General features: G+C 45.2%; 1 protein-coding gene across 1 annotated transcript in view; it reads right to left on the bottom strand.

The window, feature by feature from the left end:
• LOC143988104 (cyclic GMP-AMP synthase-like) overlaps nt 1–23073 on the bottom strand; it is a 43173-nt gene extending 20100 nt beyond the window's left edge. The window contains exons 1-2 of the mRNA XM_077487386.1: nt 22007–23073; nt 20108–20333 (exon numbers count right to left, since the gene is read on the bottom strand). Of these exons, the coding sequence (XP_077343512.1) occupies nt 20108–20333; nt 22007–22819 (1039 nt within the window). The 5' untranslated portion in view covers nt 22820–23073. The remainder of the gene's footprint in view (nt 1–20107; nt 20334–22006) is intronic.
• Nucleotides 23074–24095: the final 1022 nt, after the last annotated feature.

Raw genomic sequence — 24095 nt, 5'->3', positions numbered from 1 at the left:
CTGCCAGAATTGCTGCAGAGTTTGAAGGGGTGGGGGGGGTCAGTATGTCAGTGCTCAGACTATTGCATGAACACTACATCAAATTGGTCTGCATGGCTGTCGTCCCCGAAGGAAGCCTCTTCTAAAGATGATGCACAAGAAAGCCCACAACCAGTTCACTGCAGACAAGCATACTAAGGACATGGATTACTGGAACCATGTCCTGTGGTCTGATGAGACCAAGATACATTTATTTGGTTCAGATGGTGTCAAGCGTGTGGCGGCAGCCAAGTGAGGAGTACTAAAACAATTGTGTTTTGCCTACAGTAAAGCATTGTGATGGGAGTGTCGTGTTCTGGGGCTGCATGAGTGCTGCCGGCACTGGAAAGCTACAGTTCATTGAGGGAATGAACATATACTATGACATACTAAAGCAGAGCATGATCCCCTCCCTTCGTAGACTGGCCTGTGGGCAGTATTTCAACATGACAACCCCCAAACACACCTCCAAGACGACCACTGCCTTGCTAAAGAAGATAAGGTTAAAAGTGATGGACTGGCCAAGCATGTCTCCAGAACCTAAACCCTATTGAGCATCTGTGGGTCATACTCAAACGGAAGGTGGTGGACTCCAGTGGCAATCTGTGAAACTCTGGCGAACTCCATGCCCAAGAGGGTTAAGGCAATGCTGGAAAATAATGGTGGCCACACAAAATATTGACACTTTGGGCCCAATTTGGACATTTTCACTTAGGGGTGTGCTCAGTTGTTGCCAGCGGTTTAGCTATTATTGGTTGTGTGTTGAGTTATTTTGAGGGGACAGCAAATTTACACTGTTATAAAAACTGTACACTCACTACTTTACATTGTATCAAAGTGTAATTTCTTCAGCATTGTCACGTAAAAACATATAGTAAAATATGTACAGCAATGTGAGGGATGTACTCACTTTTATGAGATACTGTATATAAGACTATACATGTTTGCCATACCTTGATGTGTTCCTCTCTGAGGAAGGGCGCTATCTAAAATAGCCCAAAACTGTAACTTCTATGGAATACTACCAATTTTTGTATGAATAAATGTTTGTGCAGCAATCCTGTGAACTCTATCAATCTATCTATGTATACAGTATCTCACAAAAGTGAGTACACCCCTCAAATTTTTGTAAACATTTTATTATATCTTTTCATGTGAAAACACTGAAGAAATTTTGCTACAATGTGAAGTAATGTGTACAGCTTGTATAACAGTGTAAATTTGCTGTCACCTCAAAATAACGCAACACACGGGGGGCGTGGCCTGACGTCGGAGCTGCATGAACGTGTAAGCCCGGAGCTCTGAGCGAAAAGGGACTACAGCGGCAGATAGCGACCAAGCTTAGCAGCCTTTCACACCGCATCGGGACACATCACATTGCCAAGGACCATGTCGGGGAGACGCCGTCCACACCGTAAGCCACAGCGCTTGATGGATTTTTATCCGCGGCAGAGGGGTGGACCAAGATGGTGCTGAGGCCTGCACGCCGCGGAAGACTGCATCCAAGCACAAGATGGCAAAAAAAGGTACCTGCTCTGTAAATATAGACCTGGATGAGGGGAAATCAATCTCTCCTTCAACCCCATCCTCCCGCAGCCCTGTTAAGGCTAAACTTAGGCTAGATGAGGGCGGATTGAGCCTGGCGGTGAGTCAGGCCTCTGACTAGTGAGGACACAAGAGACTTGCCGGGATCAATTGAGACGTTCCCCACGCAAAACCAGCCTGTGCTGGACACGGTCCTAAAGGACATGTTGCTTTCCTTGCGTAGCACATTGCAATCCGATATGGCCACGTACATGCATCGGTTTAATACTGATATACAGGACCTAGGCAATAGCGTGGATCATATTGAGACAAAAATGGAAGAATATGCTGGGACTATAAATGATTTAGTAGACGCTCATGATGAGCGGGAGACGGATATGGACTGGATTAATGCAAAAATGGAGGACAGGTCCAGAAGGAATAACCTTAAGAGGCATTCCTGAATCAATACAACAGTCGGACCTGCCCCTCTATGCCGCCACCATGTTTAAGGCATCGATCCCAGATCTTAGTGACTTGGACGCCACGATTGATAGGATTCACAGTTTGCCAAAACCGGCTCACATATCAGAACAAGTGCCCAGGGATGTCCTCTTAAGGCTGCACTTTTTCCATGTAAAGGAGCAACTGAAGGCAATAATGCGTAAACGAGAAAAAATCCTGCCACAATACCACCGACTACAATTCTTCAGCGACTTGTCGCAACACACCCTGCAAAAGAGGAAGAGCCTCAATACAGTAATGAAGATCTTACTCAACCACAAGATTTTGTACCAATGGGGGTACCCCACTAAACTTTCTGTTACCAAAGATAATCGTTTCTTCACCATAACGTCTCTGGAGAAGGGCATTGAACTGCTCAGAGAATGGGGCATCTTACCAGAAGAGGAGGAAGACGCGATGGCTACCAGCACCCCTCACGGAATGACACAAGAATGGAGGCGAGTCACCGCCAAAAATGCTACATCTCATACCTAGAGGAGGGCCGCACACAGCTCTTTAACTTTTAGTCCCTGGACAGGGCTAATTCTACTCCAGGCCCGAACTATCCCCCCAATACAGGTTTGGCTTAGTGCTGCTTTTGGGAGGTCGGATACCTTCCCAATGAGGATGGATATAGGTTGAAGAAACCCCACACCATTCATTGCTATTTGCTGACTTTATGCTTCTTTTTATTTTGTTTTTCCTGTTCCCTCTTTCTTTTTTGGGGCTTAGTTTTTGTGGCTCCTGCCCCTTCCATGGCTATCAATGACGCTTGGAGACGCCTCGACTTTGATTGCACACTGGAAGTGTCTGCAATATTGCAACTGACTACACCCACTTTTGGGCCTACTTATGTGAGTATCAGTACAGCGACCACCTTGGTCTCTTATATCTTGCTCGGGGCTACCTGATACTTAATTATGCCACTTAATATTATTTCAATCAAGACCAAGGGACTGAACCATCCTGTGAAACGAAAATCCCTATGGAGGGAGGCTTCCTTGCACAGTTGCATTGTGTGTGCGCAAGAAACTAATTTCTGCAAGCAAGCGCCACCCAAATGCACGCATAAAAGGTTCTCCTTCGTGTTCATTGCTAAAGCAGAAACCAAGACCAAGAGGGTCTTAGTGGCAATTCGACACACTGTGGCCTTCAAACTACTCAAACAAGTTTCAGACCCTATGGGTAGATATGATACTGGTATGCGAACTGAACTCTGTTGTATATACCTTAGTGAATGTTTGTTTGTTCTCCCAATAGCAGACAGGTGCATTTTTTCAATAGGCTGATGAAAAAGGTTGAAACATGCAAACATGGCCGGGTACTTATATGCGGAGATTTTAATATAACTCCGGATCCTCAGATGGATTCGACTACCACCGTTATTAGATGTCAGCCATGTCAGGGGTTGTATGATGCTTGGCGCTGCATGCACGCCGACGAGAGGGACAGTGTACACCAGAATCAACCTTTTTTTGGTGGACCAGCAACTACTTCTACAGACCTTGTCCACTGGTGTGAACTCAATAACGTGGTCGGACCATGCATTGATAACCCTGTCGGTGGCAGACTCCTTCAACCCGGGAAGAAAACCGATTTGGGGGCTGAATACCTTTTTATTGCAACAACCAGCCTTGAAAGACAAAATTCAAACGCATTTATCAAACTTCCTAGTTGATAATGAAGGTTCAGTGTCTAACCCCTTTGTTCTGTGGAATGCACAAGAAGCGTATATGAGAGGTATAGTCATACAGCTGGGGGCTGGGGTTAGGAAGAGGAGGCAGCATAGGCTCAGTGAACTGACCAGAGAGATAGCAGAATTGGAAAAAAAAAACAGAATAAACATCAATTCTCCCAGCCCAATGCTCAAAAACTGTCCACACTTAGATCTGACCTTTGATTACACCTATTGGAAAACTTTGAGAAGGCAACGAAGAGACTTAGAATGAATTATTATACTACAGGTAACAAAGCGGGGAAGTTGTTAGCACATACAATTAGAGTACACAGATATAAACATAAAATACAATACTTACTTCATCCTACCACTAACCAGAAGCTTTATCATCCACAACAAATTGCTGATGCCTTCAGTCTCTATTATAGTAAACTATATAATTTGAAGGGCGACCTGCTCACCGCCCAACCCCACCAGAGATTATTCACCGCTTCCTAGCTGACTTGCCTATACCCAAACTGACACCAGACCAGGCCCACTCTTTAAATTCCCCGTTTAGTATAGAAGAAGTCCAAAAGGCTATCGACTTACTTCCGATGAATAAATCACCTGGCCCAGATGGTTTTAGTGGAGAATATTATAGGGAACTTAAACCTATATTGTCACTTCTATTGCTACAGGTCTTTCAGTCTGCTGCCGCCTCGTCTTCCTTCCCACGGGAGATGCTTGGGGCCTTAATTGTTGCATTGTCAAAGCCTGGGAGGGAGCCCACCTCCCCATCAAATTTCAGACCAATATCGCTGTTGAACACAGACATAAAACTTTACGCAAAAATTATAGCCCTACGCCTTATTAATATTCTACCCACAATCATACACCCGGAGCAAACCGGGTTCATTAAACATAGACAAACTTCTGATGCCACACTCCGCATGATAAATATTATACACCTAGCGCAGGTGTGACGAAGGCCTTCTCTGCTCCTATCTCTGGATGCGGAGAAGGCCTTCGACCGGGTGCATTGGTTATATTTGACAAAGGTCCTGGAATCCTTTTGGATTCTCAGGATTGGCGTTGTCAACAATTCTAGCTTTATACTCAGAACCCTCTGCTCAAGTTTATATATCAGGTATCCTCTCAACCCCATTTAGTATATCGAATGGCACAAGACAGGGATGTCCCTCGTCACCCTTAATATTTAATTTATTAATGGAGCCCCTAGCCATCTGTATTGGAACCCATCCGAAGGTTTTCCTTTAGGCACTCAAATGCATTCCATTAGCTTATTCGCAGATGGCGTGGTTGTGATTATGACAGAGGTGGGCCCTTCCCTAGCGGCAACACATGCTACCTTGAAACTGTTTAGCCAAGTATCATATTATAAGGTGAATGATAATGAGTCCTATATATTGGGACTGGGGATTGATAATTCCGTTAGCGAGAAACTCAAAGCTCAATTTCCCTATGTCTGGAGCACAAGAGGAATCAAATACCTTGGCGTTGTTCTAACTGAAAAGACAGAACACTTGATTGGAGCTAATTACACTCCCCAAAACTTCAGGCAATTCATGGGATGGAAATGACATGGTCCGGCCAGCAAGCTGACTTTAAAATGATGGTGCTACCTCAGTTTATTTAGAACCCTACCCATCCGGGTGCCAAGTAGTTTTTTTCGTGTAGCGCAAGCCAGGTTGAATGAATTTCTGTGGCAAGGGAAAAAAGCCTGATGTGCTTTCCAAAAACTAACTAAAACTAGATCAGTGGGAGGGGTGGGCCATGTAATCCTTAAAGATTATCACATCGCGGCAATTTTAGACCAACTAAAGTATTGGTTCCCGGGAAATCACAACCCACGATGGAGCGAGCTGGAGTCTCATCAATCCCCTAATGGTAGGCTGTATGACCTGCTTATGGTTAGCAGGTTTATAAAACATTTTCCGCCCCACTTACCACCCACTATGACAGTTGCGCTTAAGATGTGGAACTTTCTTGTTGATACTTCCATAACTGCTGCTCCTACCAAGGTCATACAGCATTCCATTACAAGCCTACAATTACTGATCCCAAATCTACATGTTACACATTGGGAATCTAAGGGAATAACTTCTATTGATGATCTAAAAATTGGTCCTACCCTTAAAACTTTCTGGGCACTTCAAATTGAATATAAATTGCAGTCCAGAGACCACTATGCTTATACTAAAATTTCACATCTACTATCGTCCATCGCAGATACGTCCACTACTATACCCTGGCAAATCTATGAATATCTCTACAACCCCCGTACCTCCTTGAGGGGTATTTCCTGATTCTATGGTTCTCTACATCAGAAGAATGTCTTTCTTAAGTCCCCCTCAATGAGGACATGGGAGATAGATTTGCAGGCAGTTTGGACTATTGAGCAATGGAAATCTGCCATTGCATCTGTATACAGTGCTACTAAAAGTTCTAACTTATGGGAGCTGTATCACAAAATTTTGCTAAGATGGTACCTAACCCCCACGAGATTAGCTGGGTTTGATCCTAATAGATCTCCACTTTGTTGGAGACTAGGGATGAGCTTCGTGTTCGAGTCGAACATACGTTTGAGTCGAACATCGGCTGTTCGCCCGTTCGGCGAATTCCGAACGTTATGGGCCGTTCGCGCCAAATTCGTGTGGCGCTCACGGCCCACAATGCACTGCGTCATCGCAGTGCATTGCTGGCTCATGATTGGCCAAGCATGCACTGTGACCCCGCATGCTTGGCCAATCACAGTGCCAGCAGCAAGGAGAGCCATGATTGGCCACAGGCAGGATGCCTGTAATGATCATAGATCAGGCTGTGTATTACACGCCCCACACTATATAAGGCCGCCAGCGCGGCGGCCTAGTGTAGTGTGTTGGCATCTGAAGCAGTTAGTGGGTGTTCTGTGTACCTTCAACACAGTACACACCGATCGTTATCGGCCGATTTTCGATCTTGCTCTTCTGTAGTGGTTGTTGTCTGTGTGCCCTGACCGCAGTATACACTGCTATATTCACCTCACCTATATAGCTAGTGATCTATCTTTTATAATAGAGCTTGCAGTCAGTAGTGTTAGGAGCTTGTGCGTGCTGTCTGCGTGCTCTGTACCCAGTACACACCGCTATATCCACCTACATAGCTCTTCTCTATTTGAGCCCACTTGCCATCTGCAGGAGTTATTGAAAGTTGTGTGTGCCTCCAGCACAGCACAGTATACATCTGTATATACCCCTTTATCTCTGGTGTTCTATAATAAAGGCATTTGCAGGAGTTAGTGGGTTTTTTGTGCCTCCAGCACAATATACACCTGTATCTACCCTTTATTGCTGTTCTCTAATAGAGCCATCTGCAGGGCTTAGTGGGTGTTGTGTGACTCCATTACACTGCTGTTTTACCCAACTCCCTTCAGGCCATTACCATGTCTGGAAGGCCAGCAAGGAGAGGCAGACAGGCGCGAGCCGATAAAAGAGGGAAAGCAGGCTCTGTGTCTAGAGACAACAGTGCTGGTCATGGACGCGGTGCATTGTCATCAGCACGTGTCCATGGGACACGCTTGTCCTTCTTTTCGGCAGCTGGACATGTTGAACCGCAACATGCCAACGACTTGGTAGAGTGGATGACCAAGCCCTCTTCATCCTCCTCATCCTCTCTCACCCAGTCTCGGGGTACTAGCAAAGCAGCTGCCAACGCATCGTCTTCCCTCCTCTCAATGTCATCATCAGTGACTCCTTCCCTAGACCCACCACGTCCTCCTGAGGAGTCTCCTGAACTCTTTGAGCACAGTGTTGGGTACATGCTCCAGGAGGATGCCCAGTGTTTTGTGGGCTCTGATGATGACACTCAGCTAGAGGAAGGCAGTAGCGTGAGCGCAGAGAGAGGGGATGCTCAAGAAGGACAGCAATCTGGCAGTCATGTTCCACAAGCTGCAGCATACTGCCAGGTTTGCTATAGCGATGAAGAGGGAGGGGATGATGAGGGCACTGACTCCACGTGTGTGCCTGGTAGGAGAGAGGAGGAGGAGGCACATGTCCAAAGAGGCAGGACCAGCTTAGGGGCAGCACACCGACTGAATCACACCGCAGAGCTCCGCCTGTGCAGGGCGCTGCCTCTGCGTGTTATTCTAAAAGTTCTTTGGTGTGGGCCTTTTTTGAGATGAGTGCATCAGATTGCACTGCTGCTATTTGCAACATATGTCTCAAGCGTATCTCGCGTGGCCAAAACATCAGCCGCTTGGGCACCACATGCTTGACCAGACATATGTTGACCTGCCATGCAGCTCGTTGGCAAGCATACCTCAAAGACCCACACCAAAGAACAAAGCGGACCTCTCCTTGCTCCTCATCAGCTGGCATCTCCAACCTCACTAGACCTTCAGTCCTCTCTGAAACCTGCTCTGAGAGGAATGAAGGTGTAGAATTAGGTGTGTCACAGCCAAGTGCTTCCGGTAACTCTGCTAGCGGTACACCCACGTCCGATTATAGCAGGCAAATGTCCCTGCCCCAGCTGCTGGACCGGCGAAAGAAGTTCACTCCCAGCCATCCACATGCCCAGCGGTTGAATGCTAGCTTGGCTAAATTGCTAGCACTTCAACTGCTGCCTTTTCAGTTGGTAGACTCGGCCCCCTTCCGTGAGTTTGTACAATGTGCGGTTCCTCAGTGGCAGGTCCCCAAACGCCACTTTTTCTCATGGAAGGCGATTCCGGCTCTCTACCGGCATGTGGAAGGCAATGTCCTTGCCTCGCTGGACAGGGCGGTCAGCGGTAAGGTGCATATTACCGCTGACTCATGGTCCAGCAGGCATGGACAGGGACGTTACCTGTCTTTCACGGCCCATTGGGTCACTCTTCTGGCAGCTGGGAAGGATGCAGGACAAGGTGCAGTAGTGTTGGAGGTTGTTCCGCCACCACGCCTCCAAAATGCTACTATTGGTTGTGACACACCTCTCTCCTCCACCCCCTCCTCTTCTTCTTCCTCCATGGCCTCTTCAGGTGCTCTGTCCTCAGAACCAGCGGTGCTCCGTAGGCGTTCCAGGGGCTACGCAAGTACGCAGGCAAAACAATGCCATGCCGTGCTTGCGCTGGTTTGTTTGAGGGACAGGAGCCACACTGGGGCGGATGTTTTGTCAGCTCTGCAGGGGCAGGCCGAGAGGTGGTTGACGCCACGCCAGCTTAAGCCAGGAATGTTGGTTTGTGACAATGGCACCAACCTCCTCTCCGCCCTCCGACAGGGACAACTGACCCATGTGCCCTGTGTAGCTCACGTCCTTAACCTGGTGGTGCAGCGGTTCTTGGGCAGGAACCCCGGCTTACAGGATGTACTGAAGCAGGCCAGGAAAGTCTGTGTGCATTTTCGCCGATCATTTAATGCCTGTGCTCGGCTGGCTGAGCTCCAAAAGGAGTTGAACCTGCCCAAGAACCGCCTTATATGTGACATGCCTACCAGGTGGAACTCAACGTTGGCCATGCTGCACACGCAGCAGAGGGCCATCAATGAGTACCTGTGCGACTACGGCACCAGGACAGGGTCAGGGGAGCTTTGTTTTTTCTCACTACGCCAGTAGGGCATGATCAGGGATGCATGCACTGTCCTGTCACCGTTCGAGGAGGCCACAAGGATGGTGAGCAGTGACAGTGCATGCATCAGTGACACTGTACCTCTTGTCCACCTCTTGGAGCATACGCTGCGTGGAATAATGGACAGGGCACTTGAGGCAGAACAGAGGCAGGAAGAGGAGGACTTCCTGACTTCCTTGCCTCTCAAGGCCCCCTTTATCCAGACAGTGTTCCTGCTGTGCCACCCATCACACAGGAAGAGGATGAGGAAGAGGAGGAGGAGGATGATTGTGTCAGCATGGAGGTGGAGGCTGGCACTCAGCATCAGCAGCAGCAGCAGTCTTGTAGGGATGATTTACAGTCCCAAGAAACCCGTGGACTTGTACGTGGCTGGGAGGAGGTAGCTGCTGATCATGTTGCCCTTAGTGACCCAGAGGACTCCGGACCGAATGCCTCAGCTAACCTACGCTGCATGGCCTCCCTGATCCTGCAAAGCCTGTGGAAGGATCCTCGTATTCTTCGGATCAAAGAGAGGGACCATTACTGGCTGGCCACTCTCCTTGATCCACGGTACAAGGGTAAGGTTGCCGACCTTATCTTGCCATCGCAGAGGGAGCAGAGCATGAGACATCTCTGGGAGGCCTTGCAGAAAGGTCTGTGCAACGCGTTCCCAGAGACTGGGAGGTTACAAACTCCTGGTCCTGGACAACATGTTGCTGAAGCATCGGTCAGAAGGAGCGGTGGAGAAGGTGGCCGTCTGACTGATGCTTTCAGACAATTTTTTAGTCCGCAGCCCCAAGGTATGTTCGGTTCCAGCAACCATCGCCAGCGTCTGATTTACATGGTGCAGGAATACCTAGGGGCAAGGTCAGACTTGGACACCTTTCCCACCGAAAATCCTCTGGCTTACTGGGTCTTGAGGATGGATCACTGGCCAGAGCTTGCACAGTATGCAATTGAGCTACTGGCCCGTCCTGCATCCAGCGTTCTTTCGGAACGCACCTTCAGTGCTGCTGGTGGCTTTGTTACCGATCACAGGGTGCGCCTGTCCACCGAATCAGTTGATCGACTGACCTTCATCAAGATGAATCGGTCTTGGATCACCCACAGCTACCAAGCACCTGAATAATTTTTTTTGAAATATCACATCCCTTCAAGACTGCCTATGCTGATGCTGAGTGACTGTCCTGTTATGTTGATTGTCTATCCTCTTCCTCCTCCGCTGATATGTTGGAAGAACATTTCTGGTTCTGGGTGATGCCATCAGCCCAATTTTTCTGCCCCTGTTTAACCACTTGCCGACCGCCGCACGACGATATACGTCGACAGAATGGCACGGGCAGGCATATGGGCGTATATATACGTCCCTGCCTTCCCGCGGGTGGGGGGCCTGATCGGGCCCCCCCCCCGGTGCCAGCGGCGGTCGGTATCCGTTCAGGAGCGATCCGGGATGAGGGGGCGGCCATTCGTTCATGGCCACCCCTTGCGATCGCTCCTGACGAATGGAAGTGAGGCGTGACATCACTTCCTCTCCTGTAATGTAAACACAGGCAGAGGAAGTGATGTAATCTCTCCTCCATGTCGGTATTTTTCGTTCCGGCACCGAGGAGAGAGGATCGGTGAGTTGCACCAACATGACACTACACAGTAGAACATGCCAGGCACACTCTCACCCCCCCAATCACCCCTGCCCCCCCAGTCACAGTGACACCAATTGCATTTTTTATTTTTTTTGCATTGGTGTCATTTGTGACTGTAATAACTGTTAGGGCAGTTAGGGTTAGCCCCCTTTAGTTCTAAGGTACCCCCTAACCCCCCCAATAAAGGTTTAACCCCGTGATCACCCCCCGTCGCCAGTGTCACTAAGGCTGGGTTCACATTGCAGCGGTTTATGAGAACGGATGTGATTCGCACCGCACTGCAGTGCAAATCACATCCGATCTCTGTGCGATTCGAGTTCAGCCATACAGATAGTATGGCTGAATTTGCGTCGCACCCGCCGCAAATTCGCACGGGACCCTTTTTTTGGTCCGCAGCAGAATCGGATCGCATGGGTGTTCACACCATGCGATCCGAGTTTGCAGATCGCACTGCGATATGCGAACTGATCTGGGGGTGTCATTAACATTTCACTGACAATCCCAGCAGTTCGCATAGGGCAGTGTGAACTGCCGCCGGGAGGCATGCGATGCGGGAACCCGCCGCGGATTCGTGGCGTTCCCGCATCGCTCCAGTGTGAACCCAGCCTAATAAGCGATCGTTTTTCTGATCGCTGTATTAGTGTCACAGGTGACGCTAGTTAGGCAGGTAGGTATTTAGGTTCGCCGCAGCTTTTTATAGGGCCAGGGACCCCCATATACTACCGCATAAAGCCCCCTGATTGCCCCTAGTTAACCCTTTCACCAGTGATCACCATATAACTGTTACAGGTGACGCTGGTTGGTTAGTTATTTTTTTTATAGTTTCAGGGAACCCGCCATTTATTACCTAATAAAGGTTTAACTCCCTGTTCACCCGGCGGGTGTCATTTGTGACTGTAATAACTGTTAGGGCAGTTAGGGTTAGCCCCCTTTAGTTCTAAGGTACCCCCCTAACCCCCCCAATAAAGGTTTAACCCCGTGATCACCCCCCGTCGCCAGTGTCACTAAGGCTGGGTTCACATTGCAGCGGTTTATGAGAACGTATGTGATTCGTACCGCACTGCAGTGCAAATCACATCCGATCTCTGTGCGATTCGAGTTCAGCCATACAGATAGTATGGCTGAATTCGCGTCGCACCCGCCGCAAACTTGCACGGGACCCTTTTTTGGTCCGCAGCAGAATCGGATCGCATGGGTGTTCACACCATGCGATCCGAGTTTGCAGATCGCACTGCGATATGCGAACTGATCTGGGGGTGTCATTAACATTTCACTGACACTCCCAGCAGTTCGCATAGGGCAGTGTGAACTGCCGCCGGGAGGCATGCGATGCGGGAACCCGCCGCGGATTTGTGGCGTTCCCGCATCGCTCCAGTGTGAACCCAGCCTAATAAGCGATCGTTTTTCTGATCGCTGTATTAGTGTCACAGGTGACGCTAGTTAGGCAGGTAGGTATTTAGGTTCGCCGCAGCTTTTTATAGCGCCAGGGACCCCCATATACTACCGCATAAAGCCCCCTGATTGCCCCCTAGTTAACCCTTTCACCAGTGATCACCATATAACTGTTACAGGTGACGCTGGTTGGTTAGTTATTTTTTTATAGTTTCAGGGCACCCGCCATTTATTACCTAATAAAGGTTTAACCCCCTGATCACCCGGCGGGTGATATAAGTTTGAGGGTCAGATAAGGTCTGCGTCGCCCCAGGCAGCGTCAGGTTAGTGCCAGTACCGCTAACACCCACGCACAAAGCATACACCTCCCTTAGTAATATAGTATCTGATCAGATCTATATTAGCGTCACCAGCAGTTTAGGTTTCCCAAAACGCATTGTTAGCGGGATCAGCCCAGATACCTGCTAGCACCTGCGTTTAGCCCCTCCGCCAAGCCCAGACCAGCCCACCCAAGTGTAGTATCGATCGATCACTGTCACTTACAAAACACAACACGCATAACTGCAGCGTTTGCAGAGTCAGGCCTGATCCCTGCGATCGCTAACAGTTTTTCTTGTAGCGTTTTGATACAGTCGCTGACAGCCTAGGTGCTTTTTTAGCTGTGAGTCTCACTAGCGTACCCCTAAATTTAGGGGTATCTACTTTCCAAAATTGGGTCATTTGGGGGGGGGGTTGTGCCATCTTGGCATTTTATGGCCTTCAAAACTGTAATAGGTAGTGAGGAGTGAAGTCAAATATTTACGCCCTTAGAAAACCTGAAGGCGGTTCTTGGCTTTCGGGGCCCCGTACGCGGCTAGGCTCCCAAAAAATCCCACACATGTGGTATCCCCGTAGTCAGGAGAAGCAGCAAAATTTATTTTGGGGTGTCATTTCACATATGCCCATAGCATGTGTGAGCAATATATAATTTAGTGACAACTTTGTGAAAAAATAAATAAATAAAAGTTTGTAATTTTCCCGCAACTTGTGGCAAAATATAAAATATTCCATGGACTCAACATGCCTCTCAGCAAATAGCTTGGGGTGTCTACTTTCTAAAATGGGGTCATTTGTGGGGGTTTTGTGCCATCTTGGCATTTTATGGCCTTCAAAACTGTAATAGGTAGTGAGAAGTGAAATCAAAAATTTACGCCCTTAGAAAGCCTGAAGGCGGTGCTTGGTTTTCGGGGCCCCGTACGCGGCTAGGCTCCCAAAAAGTCCCACATATGTGGTATCCCCGTACTCAGGAGAAGCAGCAGAATTTATTTTGGGGTGTCATTTCACATATGCCCATAGCATGTGTGAGCAATATATCATTTAGTGACAACTTTGTGTAAAAAAAAAAAAAAATTTTTTTTTTTGTCATTATTCAATCGCTTGAGGCAAAAAAATAAAATATTCAATGGGCTCAACATGCCTCTTATCAATTTCCTTAGGGGGTCTACTTTCCAAAATGGGGTCATTTGGGGGGGTTTTGTACTGCCCTGCCATTTTAGCACCTCAGGAAATGAGATAGGCAGTCGTAAACTAAAAGCTGCGTAAATTCCAGAAAACGTACCTTAGTTTGTAGATGTGACAACTTTTGCGCAAACCAATAAATATACAGTTATTGACTTTTTTTTTTACCAAAGACTTGTGGCTGAATACATTTTGGCCTAAATGTATGACTAAAATTGAGTTTATTGGATTTTTCTAATAACAAAAAGTAGAAAATATCATTTTTTTTTCAAAATTTGCGGTCTTTTTACATTTATATCGCAAAAAATAAAAATCGCAGAGGCAATCAAATACCATCAAAAGAAAGCTCTATTTGTGGGAAGAAAAGGACGCAAATTTTGTTTGGGTACAACATTGCATGACCGCGCAATTACCAGTTAAAGCAGCGCAGTGCCAAATTGTAAAAAGACCTCTGGTCATTGACCAGCAAAATGGTCCGGTCTGAAAGTGGTTAACAGGGGCATTTAAGTACAACTTTTCCTGCAATGCTTTGCAGCAGGGCTAATTCCTGCAATAAAACTAGAGTATATTGGAGAGGTTGCAGTGTCGTGGCACCAGCACCAGTGCCTAAGGCCCAATTTTTCTGCCCCTGTTTAACAGGGACATGTAATTACAATTCTTGATATAATATTTCACAGGAGGGCCCGTTCCTGTGCCCACCCAGAGTAACTGTGAGGACTTATAGTGTTGTGGCACCAGCACCACAACCACCAAAGGTCAATTTTTCTACCACTGTTCAACAATGGCATGTAATTACAATTCTTAATATAATCGTTCACAGCAGGGCGCTCCAGCGCCCAGCAAGAGTCACTTTGAGGGCTTACAATGTTGTGGCAAAACCAACACCTTGTTCCGCCATTTCTGCAGAGCATATAGGGCAGGCCCCTACTTTCAAACATCCCTATGTTTTCCAAAAAGCTTAAAAATAGTTTTTTTGACTGGAGCTACACTTTAAAAATGTACCAGTTGAAAATTACAAACAGATTCAACTTAACACAACAAACCTACACAGTCCCTGTCTTGTTTGCACCGCCTGTATACTGCTGTTCTGAGTATATAGGGCCTGGGGGCCACACGCATTTCCTTTTTTTAATATGGGTACAGGGTTCCCCTTGATATGCGTACAAGACCCAAAGGGGCTGGTAATGGGCAGGGAGGGCTACCCATGGCATTTTTCTCAATGGTTTTCAACCATATTGCAGGAACCAGATATAACATTAAAACCGCAAGCAGTTTTCAATGATGTTATTTCTGTTTAATGTCATTTTGTGCAGGGACTGTTCTAAACACAGGAAACACGTGGCACTTCACAGGCATACTGCAGACACCCCCCAGGCACCATATTTAAAGGAATATTTCACTTTTTTTTTTCACTTTAATCATCATTAAAATCAGTGCTCCCGCCAAAACGGCCATTTTTAAAAACATTTTAGGCATTGACCCATGTCCCCTGGGGCAAGAGCCAGGTCCCCAAACCCTTTTTAAGACAGTATCTTGCATATTAGCCGTTAAAATTAGCACTTTTAATTTCAAATGTTGGAGTCCCATAGACGTCAATGGGGTTCTAAAGTTTGTTCGAATTTGGGGTCCGTTCGAAAGTTCTGGTGCGAACCGAACCGGGGGGTGTTCGGCTCATCCCTATTGGAGACAATGCGGGCAGAGGGGCTCTCTACTACCCATTCTTTGGGCTTGCCCGAAATTAAAGTACTGGTGGGAAATTTTTAAGCTTATACGCTGTATCTCACGTATGCGGGTGGCATGTGAACCGGGCCTAGCGCTTCTGTCTTTAGGAGCAGACGTTATTCCCCACCAACATAGACACGTCGTGTCCCAAATTCTGCTTGGTGCGCGCTTGGAGTTAGTGAGGAGATGGGCGAACCTAGAACCCCCTAGTGTAACAAACGTAATTGGGACAACTAACTTACACATTACATATGAAATTATGTTTTGGCTTCTCAAAATAGGCTTCATTCTCGACTTCTAATTTGGAAACCATGGATAGATTGGCACGAACAATATAGCAGTAGATGCAGTGAGGTATAAACTGGCATGACTTGCACAACCATAGTGGAGGCGAAGGGTATAGCCACACTACAAAATACTCTTTTTCTTTCCTTCTTTCTTGACCCCCTTTTGAAATCTTTTTGAGTTCTCCTTTGTTTTTCTTTTTCGTTTGTTACTCTATACCCTAATATTGATATACATCGCTGGTTGCGAACCTAGCTTGCAAGAATTGATCTTACCTTGAGACAAATTCAAGTTTGGAGGAGATAGATACAGATGTTATGACTGATGGTATTATTAGAGTCATTAAGATAGGTTTGATGGGAAAGAAGGCAGCGGGACCTTGGCCTCCAAGGGCAGTGTGATCACCTGGGGGGCGACTGGAGGTCAGGGACCCTTACTACCACAGACTACTAGAGGTATAACATGGGGTGTGGTCGGGCACCTTATGATTAGCGATAAAACTTAGGACTGTATTTTTCCGTGATGCCTTCCTAAGATTTTGCTTGTTATCTTTGTATTTTCTACATTTTCTGTATCATTCACCAGATGTATGCATTTGTGTTTGATGGAAACACATTGTTGTTTGTATGTTCTACTTATATTCAATAAAAATGTAATGAGAAAAAAAAAATAACGCAACACAGTCATTAATATCTAAACCGCTGGCAACAAAAGTGAGTACACCCCTAAATGAAAATGTCCAATTTGGGCTCAATTAGCCATTTTTCCTCCCCGGTGTCATGTGACTTGTTAGTGTTATAAGGTCTCAGGTGTGAATGGGGAGCAGGTGTGTTAAATTTGGTGTTATCGCCCTCTCTCACACTGGTCACTGGGACTTCAACATGGTACCTCATGGCAAAGAACTCTGAGAATCTGAAAAAAAATTGTTGCTCTACATAAATATGGCCTAGGCTCTAAGAAGATTGCCAAGGCCCTGAAACTGAGCTGCAGCATGGTGGCCAAGACCATACAGCGGTTTAATGGGACAGGTTCCACTCAGAGCAGGCCTCGTCATGGCCGACCCAAGAAGTTGAGTGCATGTGCTCAGTGTCATATCCAGAAGTTGTCTTTGGGAAATAGATGTATGAGTGCTGCCATTATTGCTGCAGAGTAGAGCTTCACGATTCTGGCTAAAATGAAAATCACGATTTTTTTTGCTTAGAAGATAGATCACGATTCTCTCACAATTCTCGCGGCGTAACATCATCTTTCACATTAAAACTAAAAAATTTGGCTAACTTTACTGTTTTTTTTTTTTTTTTTTTTTCATTGAAGTGAATTTTTTCCCAAAAAATTGCATTTGAAAGACCGCTGGGCAAATACAGTGTGACATAAAATATAGCCCCAATTGCCATTGTATTCCCTAGGGCCTCTGCTAAAATATATATGTCTGGGGGGTTTCAAGTATTTTATAGCAACAAATATTGATTTTAACTTAAAGAAGTGTCAGAAAAAGATTTAGACTTTAAGTGTTTAAACCTCCTGCATTTACACATTGTTGAAAACTTGTCAGTCTTTCAGGATTATTTATATACACAGAGATTCTATCCCTTTGAGCCAAGAAGGAAGCTTAGTTACAATGTGGCAAGTTAAAAAAAACTTGGCAGACTGCCCGTGAGCAGATTCTTTCAGTCACTTTCTTCACTTGTTTATATGAAAGAATCGGAAACCTTCGAAGGAGAGATCATCAGAGGGGGTGAATCAAGATCACAATTTTTTAATGATTAATTGTGCAGCTCTACTGCAGAGGTTGAAGGAGGTGGAGGGTCAGCCTGTCAGTACTCAGACCATACACTGCATCAAATTGGTCTGCATGGCTGTCTTCCCAGAAGGAAGCCTCTTCTAAAGATGATGCACAAGAGAGCCCACAGTTTGCTGAAGACAAGCACACTAAGGACATGGATTACTGGAACCATGTCCCGTGGTCTGATGAGACCAAGATAAACTTATTTGGTTCAGATGGTGTCAATCATGTGTGGCGGCAGCCAGGTGAGGAGTACAAAGACAAGTGTGTCTTGCCTACAGTTAAACATGGTGGTGGGAGTGTCATGGTCTGAGGCTGCATGACTGCTGCCGACACTGGGGAGCTACAGTTCACTGAGGGAACCATGAATGTGCCATCATGTACTGTGACATACCGAAGCAGAGCATGAGCCCCTCCCTTCAGAGATTGGGCCACAGGTAGGGGTGCAACGGATCAAAAAACTCATGGATCGGATCGTTCCTCGGATCAGAGTCACGGATCGGATAATTTTTCGGATCAGCAAATAATTTAATTAGCAAAAACCTGTGAAAATTCCACCACCATATAGTCCCCACTGTAATATCCACAATCTCCCCCACTGTAATATTGGCTGGGTATGGCTGGGTACTGCAGAGTACGGCTGGATACTGCTAGAGTATTGGCAGGCAGGGTATCGCTAGAGTATTGGCAGGCAGGGTATCGCTAGAGTATTGGCAGGCAGGGTATCGCTAGAGTATTGGCAGGCAGGGTATCGCTAGAGTATTGGCAGGCAGGGTATCGCAGAGTATTGACAGGCAGGGTATCGCTGAGTATTGGCAGGGTATCGCAGAGTATTGGCAGGCAGGGTATTGCTGAGTATTGGCAGGGCATCGCAGAGTATTGGCAGGCAGGGTATCGCAGAGTATTGGCAGGCAGGGTATTGCTAGAGTATTGACAGGCAGGGTATTGCTGAGTATTGGCAGGCAAGGTATTGCTAAATATTGGCAGGCAAGGTATTGCTGGGTATTGGCAGGCAGGGTATTGTTGAGTATTGGCAGGCAGGGTATTGCTGAGTATTGGCAGGCAGGGTATTGCTGGAGTATTGGCAGGCAGGGTATTGCTGAGTATTGCTAGAGTATTGGCAGGGTATTGCTGGGTACTGCAGGGTATGGAGGGATGGCTGCTTCCATCTCTGGATCTCTCCCCTCCACTGTACAGATTAGTACAGAGAGGGGAGAGAGGAACTGGCGTCATGACATGACGCCGGTTTGTTTACAAGTGATCGCTCTGTCGGAGTGATCACAGTGTAAACAGCCTGGGTGTAGAAAGATGGCCGCCACTTCGGAGCTAGGCCGAAGCCAGAGCCTTTCCCAAGGCTGAGACCGTGGAGCGCTTCATGGATCGCGGCATGTGCCGATCCGAGTGGGGTGACCCGTTCGGATCACGGATCGGTGACGATCCGTTGCACCCCTAGCCACAGGGCACTATTCCAACATAATGACCCCAAACACACCTCCAAAACAACCACTACTTTGCTAAAGAAGCTGAGGGTAAAGGTGATGGACTGGGCAAGCATGTCTCCAGACCTAAACCCTATTGAGTATCTGTGGGGGCATCCTCAAATGGAAGGTGGAGGTCTCTAACATTCACCAGCCCCATGATGTCGTAATGGAGGAGTGGAAGAGGACTCCAGTGGCAACCTGTGAAGCTCTGCTGAATGCCATGTGCAAGAGGGTTAAGGCAGTGCTGAAAAATAACAAAATATTGACACTTTGGGCCCAAATTGGACATTTTCACTTAAGGGTGTACTCACTTTTGTTGCCATTGGTTTAGACATTTTGAGGGGACAGCAAATTTACACTGTTGGACAAGCTATACACTCACTACTTTACATTGTAGCAAAGTGTCATTTCTTCAGTGTTGTCACATGAAAAGATATAATAAAATATTTACAAAATTGTGAGGGGTATATTCACTTTTGAGATACTGTGTGTGTGTAATATATATATATATATATATATATATATATATATATATATATATATATATATTATAATATCCGTGTGTGTGTATTCTACACTAATCAGAAAGGGTGATCGCTTTTGACATTCTCCAATGTCCTATATAGAAAAAGTCAAAAGAAGATACCACCCTACTCATTTTTCTGCAATTTATTTTGGCATATACAGCATCAGAGCAACGTTCTGGTGCTGCTATTTTTTAAGCTCACGGGGACTTTCACCTCCAAGTTTGTAAAAGTGAGGTTTGTAACATTGTTCTGACAATGCTGTATATGCAACACTGAAATAAGCACAAATTGCTGCAGAAAGGTGAGTAATGCTGCATATTTGGACTTTCTAGATGTATACAAAAATTTGTTTTTCCAACTGTGTGTTTAGGTGTTTGCTAAGTTAACTTGGAAATATAAACCGGAATGATATATTTCTGTCTAATATATCTGGTTTTTAATAATATATTCATGCTTTACACACATGCATAAATGTACAGGAGATAGAAATTTAGCATACCTGACTGTTTAAGGACAGTATTGACCAGAGTTCTGAATTCATCCAAGATATGTTTGGCCAGTATATTTCCTTCACCATCAATGTATAGACTCATGGCTGATGGTTTCCGCTTTTTGAATGCCAGCGTGTAGAAAGCACCACCCTCATCAATGCTTGTCAACTCAATTGTGTGGTAACTCTCAAATGAAATTTTCAGCATGATGTCAAATTCATTTGGGTTTGATATCTGGAGAAAAAAGTATGTATTTTATGTTCAATGTTTTTTTTTCTTATAGCTTTAAACCTCAATTCCACATAGCCTAACAACCCTCTGGATAAGTGCTTAGTTCCATCTAGGGAACAGAAAAGCAGTTTCACTCACCTGGTACTCCACGCCTCTGGCAGATGGGGCTTCCCCATGCTCCCACAGTGGACTGTTCCTCAGCATCCTCACATCTAATGCAGTGCTGCAAGAGATGCCCAGGAACAGTGAGTGCTTTTCTAATGCTGGTCAAGAGGATGGCGCCATGATTTTGCAGGGACACATAAAGGACTGAAATACTGCAGGATTAAAGGCTGTCTAAAGCATTGTTTTTAAAAGTTTGCTCGAGGCATCAGGAGGGCAAACGGTGGAAGGAAACGTTAGCTGCACTTCAGTTTTAAATTAGAGCAGTTTTTACAAAAAAAAAAAGAAAAAAAATTGTCAAGTGTGTGTGAAACAGGTCATCAGTTAATATAAAATTGTTAGCCGTGAATAATTCAGGGTGGTAGCCTGAAGGTAACATTTGACGTGCTTTAGTGAGTTGAAGTGGCTTGCAAGATAACACACTTCACGTTTGTACAGTATACTTTTTGCTGCAGTTACTAAGGTCTGTTAAAGGGTAACTCCACTTTAGTGGGAGGAAAAGTAGCAAATACAAAATATATAGTGTATTCAGTTGCAACACAAGTCATATTGTAATTAAATGTTATTAAAAATTACTCTTCCTTTTCAATCTGCAGTGCTGCAATTTTCAGTTAAATACAATGCAATATGGCTACCTGGAGAAGTTCTGTACACAGAATGTGTAAAGGACTCCCCCAGAAACATAATTTCCTGCTTGTGTGATTGGCTCATTGATTTTCCCAGAAGTTGGATTTCAGGCATCCCTACAACAAAAATGTAATTTTTGGTGAGATACTCCCAATGGAAAATCACGAAGGGTTGCAGACCCTGCAATTTTCCTCATTAGAGCCCTGCAAGTGCAGCAGCTGATTGATAATCATGAAACCACTCCCATACACTTTCACACTGCACATGGACATGAACAATACGTGATTTCTTCAGAATAACAAAAAGTAGGAATCTGAAACAAAGTTTAAAATCCTTGCAATGTATATAGATCACCCAGAGGGGAATATTTTTTTTTTCTCAACAAAAGTGGAGTTACTCTTTAAACGTGCACTAGGCACACACAAATATGTATGCAGAATGATGAAAATTTCAAGAAGCATTCATAGATCCTATAATGTATGTGTGCTTTTATTTTATAAATACATTGCAAAGAAGATGGGAAAAATCCCACCTGTAACTAGCAGTTTAGTGTTCCAAGCCACATAAATCTACACTAGTAAAGGCTCATGCTAATTGTTTTTGAATTGTGGGAGGAAACCAAGGGAATGCTGAACAGAGAACTGAAATGTATATCTCTATCCAAATGATCTGTCCCTGTTAGAACTAGTCAGGACCTCATAGCAGCAATGCTATGGTATTTACCTGTAGGACTCCAAGCCACCTATTATACAATTATGCAATTTTACTGTTATTTTTATAAGTTTTCTGCTTCAGGGGTTGCAGTGGTTGCTTTCTAAATCTCCTCCTAGGGCTAAGAAAATATTTTACATAGTGAAATATTTATTATAAAAACCAAAGTATATTACCTTTACGCCTTCGTAGTAACTCCCTGTTGACATTTTTGTCATGCTCTTAAATAGAGGGTGGCTTTTAGTAGACTCAGACTTGATAATTAAGTCTATGATCTTGTTAACTTTCTCTGCTGCTTTGGAGATGTCATCCATCTTCATTTTCAAACTTTCCACTGCATTTTTCAAGTGCTTGGAAAGGTTGGAGATTGGCAAACTGTTACTTCTGCTTGCTTGGCTTCTAATCTCATCTCTATCTCTGGCAGAGTTATAAGTGTCTTCATAATCATTTATTTTGCTATTTCTTCTTTTGGGATCACTTTTTTCCATGCAATGGTCTCTCTTAGTTTTTGCATCCAGATCATGTAGTTCTGTTTTTGATCTCCCCTGATTAAAGTTAGTCTCTTTTGGTGCCTTTGAATGGACTTGACCCTGAGATATTCCAAGATCATTTTGTTCCACTGATTTTGATCTTCTGCAGCTTTTAGAGGTAGTCTCCTTTGCTTTCATACTCACACTTGGTTTGGTTTCAATTTGTCCACTTGTTGTCTGTTGGAGTATCTCCTCTTTTTTCTTTGCACTGCATTTAACAAGGCATTTGCTAGTAGTGCTTACACAGATATCTGTGCCATTGACCATAGATGCTGAGTTATTCTTCTTATTGGGTTGTTGAGTCTTTCTTTTTGCTTTCCCGTTACCATCAGAGTGAACAGAATTAGAATGTTGAAACTCTGAGCATGTAGATAATTTAGATTCCTGCATCTCTTTTGAATTTCTGTCTTTGCCTGAATCAGTTGAATTGCCACCTTGTTTCTTTGGACGAGTTGCCATTTTTTGCTGCCCGTCTTGTTTAATGCCTTGTTGCAGGGCTCACGTTTTCCTGACAAATACACTACATAAATATAAGTGCATCCTCTTTTATATTAATTTTCTTGTAAAGATCACTCCCACCTCAGAGGCACGGGAAAGAGAAACGAAACTGAAAATGTGACCTATTGTCTGCTTCACGGCAAAAATATGCCTTAGGAATGTATTAATTATTCTACTTTGGCAGGTCCTAAGCTGAAATTATTATAGAAAGAAAGTGTAAAAAAGTAAAAAACAACAAAGACATGTCTCTAACTACTAAAAATGTATACCAGAAGCCATATATACCAAGCTTCCTGTTTCAATTCTCGCAAAAATGACATCTCCGAGTTATAGGAAAGTGAGAAACAAAACTGAATATGTGACTTGTTAACTGCCTTACTATCCATCTCTTGTTCATGCTGGGGATGTGGAGCAGGATTGATTATCCTGACAGTTTTGGTTGTGGAGGAGTTAAAGGGCCCAAACAGCAGCTATAATATTGCAGGTTCTTTTGGGAGCTTTGTTTGGGTTCCTGGATTTTGACTGTCGGAACTGGAGTAGGAGGGAAATGCATGCTATCCTTCTCTCCATTCCTAGTATTGGGCAGGCACTCTGCTGCTCCTGGCTAATACAAGTCTGTGATCCTATAACCTTGCGGTCAGTGTAAGGAGTCCCCAAAGCTGGGGTCCATGCCTTTCCTATTGAGGCTGTTGTAAGGTGCTTGGTGGAAGGATGCTATTGTTTGGAGTCGCTCTTTGATTGAGCAGCTATTAAAGTGGTTATAAACCTTAGTCATGAAATGTGAACAAAGCACATCCCCCTATTGTGTGTCTCAATGAAGAGCACTTCGCGTCATTCTGGTCTGCTGCTTCATTCTCTCTGCTATCAGTATTAATTGTGTCTCAGATTTTCCTGACACCAAGAGAAAAATGGTGATTGGAAGGACCTCCAGCTGATTGACAGGCTCAGCTCTGTTCTTGCGAGCTGTGTGAAGGGGATGTGTCTCTTCCTTCCCATCAGCTCTCGGAGCCCTCCTCACTGAACTCTACAGAGTGTAATTTCAGCTCTCCTTTTTTTCTGAACTTTATAAATTCTGGACTTTGAACTATGTAGAAAATAGAAGACTGCAGATAAACAGGTAAAACCTATGTAGGAGGATTTGTTTAATCTCGTCACTTCACTGGGTATATGTAAGGGTTTACATCCACTTTAATCATTATGAGTGCCCGTGACTATGTTAGAATATTATTCCAAATTC

This window comes from Lithobates pipiens, unplaced genomic scaffold (genome assembly GCF_037356315.1).
Source record: "Lithobates pipiens isolate NorthernLeopardFrog02 unplaced genomic scaffold, aLitPip1_a1.2 Scaffold_18, whole genome shotgun sequence".
NCBI classification, from domain to species: Eukaryota; Metazoa; Chordata; class Amphibia; order Anura; family Ranidae; genus Lithobates; species Lithobates pipiens.
The sequence above is the reverse complement of the archived record's forward strand: the minus strand, read 5'-3'. Positions and strand labels throughout refer to the sequence as shown.